This window comes from Rhagoletis pomonella, unplaced genomic scaffold (assembly GCF_013731165.1).
Source record: "Rhagoletis pomonella isolate Grant_MI unplaced genomic scaffold, Rhpom_1.0 Rhpom_scaffold_00002, whole genome shotgun sequence".
Taxonomy (NCBI): domain Eukaryota; kingdom Metazoa; phylum Arthropoda; class Insecta; order Diptera; family Tephritidae; genus Rhagoletis; species Rhagoletis pomonella.
The window spans coordinates 13,466,049-13,468,895 of NW_023458556.1; the positions used below are offsets into that span (position 1 = coordinate 13,466,049).

At 36.6% G+C, this 2,847-nt stretch overlaps 1 protein-coding gene across 3 annotated transcripts in view; it reads right to left on the reverse strand.

Annotated features, from left to right (window-relative positions):
• The window catches only part of LOC118733108 (annexin B11), an 8,982-nt gene extending 6,135 nt beyond the window's left edge, over nt 1-2,847 (reverse strand). The window contains exons 1-2 of one of the 3 annotated variants that reach the window (XM_036462333.1): nt 2,744-2,847; nt 1,250-1,337 (exon numbers count right to left, since the gene is read on the reverse strand). In XM_036462333.1, coding sequence (XP_036318226.1) covers nt 1,250-1,337; nt 2,744-2,755 — 100 coding nt within the window. In that variant the 5' untranslated portion in view covers nt 2,756-2,847. Of the gene's footprint in view, nt 1-752; nt 1,338-2,743 lie in introns of all 3 variants that reach the window. The other 2 variants (XM_036462332.1, XM_036462334.1) reach the window with 2 other exon arrangements.

The window sequence follows — 2,847 nt, forward strand, 5'->3', positions numbered from 1 at the left end:
TGAACAAAATTAATATACCCTTGTGCACAAGTGCGCTCGGGTATAAACATAAAAATTATTAAAAGTGAATTTTCAATACCTATATGTCGTTTTAAACCAAAAAATTTTATTGGTTTTAAATTCTACAGAATTTTCTCACTCATTTGGTATCCATATTGTTCTTCTACATTGCACTGTTTTTTTAACGATTTTTTGAATTAATCATATCCTTAAAATTTTATAGTTCTTGGAAAAAAAATCCTGACGTCAGAGTGAAAAAGTGAAAGCGCAGTTTTACCTTATCTGACCCATAATTTCGTGACTATATCGATTCTTTCGTGTGTTTTGAAATTTTTTTGTTTTTGTCGCACGGTGAAATAGGAGAAAAAACTGTAATATTGACATAAATTTAATTTTAAGTTTGAATAACCGTTGAACCGGTAGGTTTAGCAAAAAATTATATAACACGTTTTTTGTAGAGCGTCTTATTTCCTACAATATTTAATATGTATCGCACTTGTCAGTACGATAATTCAAAGAGAGAAAAAATTCCACAGATGAAAACAATATTTTTCTAAGTAATTCGTAAGGAAAATAGAAATCCGCAATGCGCGAGCCTTTAAACTTAATATTAAGGGTTGCGCTTTTAACAGCCAGCTTCGGAAAACTCCCCTGAGGTGTTGAAGAGATTTTTTTTTTTTTGAATCAGTCTAATGTATGTATGTATGTATGTATGTATATGTAAACATGCATGAGCTTTCATTAACACAAACCTCTCTTCGGGCAAACGGTTGATGCTGATGCAGCGAAGAATGACCCTGCCGGTGGGCTAACTCTTGGAAACAGTGCGCTATATTGCCGGCTGGCGATTCATAACCGCCGGATGTCGGTACGGGCGTATATCCATGTGTTGGCGCATAAGAAGGATGCGTAGCCGGATGCGTGTAATGGGCTGTGTGTGCGGGATAGGGCGAATGTGTGGGCGTACCCGATGCAGATGGATAAGGAGCTTGGGCATGTTGCGGATTGTGTGGGTACGAAGAGCCCGGATAGGGTGCGCTGTGTGGCGAACCCATCGGTGCCATCGATGGATATGGTGCTTGGTGTTGGGGATGATGGGAATGTGACATTGTGTTGTTAGTAGGAGGGGGATATGGTTGTTGTTGTTGTTGATGTGTGGGTAATGGCTGATAGTGTAAACTATTTTGTTGTTGTGGCATGTGGTGTGGAGAGGAGTTGTTGAAGTGTTGTTGTGCAGGCGCTACCCAACCAGCGCCGAAAGGGACGCCAAGTGGCGCGCCGGGATTGGGATTTTGGTGATATGGCGAATTGGATTGTGGCTGTGGCATGCCGGAACCCTACAAAGAATGCATGAATTATTTTTGTTTCGAATACAAAGCGACTGCGGTAGAAAGCGATTTGTTTTTTTTTTTGCTGAATTTGGGTGTGCTTTTTTGCATTTGTTAATTTGCGTTTTTTTTTATTAAATTTGCTTTTTTGCAATTGTTTCACAGTTGAATCCACAAAAGTAACGAACAAGTGAAAATATATTTATATGTATGTACATTGAATTTTAACAGCATCATAAATGGTGTTGCAGGACAGTGGCAAAGGATGTTAGCCATAAACCAGAAGTGTGTAATTGTGTGAGTGCGTAACGGGCGGGAGAGTGCAAAATAAGGTGGACCCCGTTTGTTGACCCGCCAAACACATGAAAGCGAAGCGTGTGTGTGAGTGAGTGAGTGAGTCATTGCGGCAGTCTCATTCATTGTTGATTTTTACGCTTAAAATAAATGAAGTTGACTCATCGTGTGAGGTGCTCTTGTAATTTTTGATTGTTTACTGCACCACTGCAAATACATTTGGATCAATTCACGTGCATAAATGATTCCAGAAAAAGAAGAAGTTTTCAGCACGACTTTTTTGCTTTTAGAATGTCTTTGAAAATTGGTTGATCGCATGCGGTCTATTTTATCGAAAATAAAATGTTTTACAATGACTTCTACCAACCATTTCGTTAGGAGTTCAAAGGGGCGGACAGTAGGAAATATCGGAAAAAATTCTAGTCGCGGCGCTAGAATAACCGTTAAGACTGGGGTTGGTGATATATTCAAACAATTTATGTGGCTGCCTGATTTTCGATTTTTTTATCTTCGAATAGACAGATTTTTTTTTATTTTTTTTTTAGGTGAAGCTGATGAGTTCTCACTCGACTTAGAAAATTTCTGATAAAAAACATTAAATTACCACATCAAAATCATGAAATTAAAGATATTTAAAAAACATGAAAAAAATCATAATAATTTTTTTCCGATATTTCCCACTGTGGGGCGGGGATAACCTAATGCCACTTACCCATCCACACCATTTCAACACGAACTAAAACCAATGTATTATAAACACATTCTCAAACCAACCGTTCCATATACGGTTTCCATTTAATTTCGATAAAACAAATGTTTGCACCAAAGTGAGGGTTTGTGTGTGTGATAGCTCGCCAAATTTTTAGTTTTCGTATTTAAAATATTTACAAAGTTATGTACAGCGAATTAAGTACACTTTTAATTTTAAATAAACTTTTCAATATTTCGGAAAAATTTTGAAAATTTGTATTTTGTTGTTAACCATGCGTATTACAAAACATTCGATGCAAACATTCATGTTAGTAAATATGTATGTATGTACAAAAGTTATAAGTATTAAACATTTTAAATGCACAATGCAAATTCAGAAAAAAAAATCGTAACTAGGTCAAGCAACTTACGAATGGATACATTTTGCAGTATGTAGCGTTTACTCTATCTCACGATGCTATTTCTTTCACGCAGTCACCTGGCTGATGTAGCTGTAAAAAAACAAAAAACAATA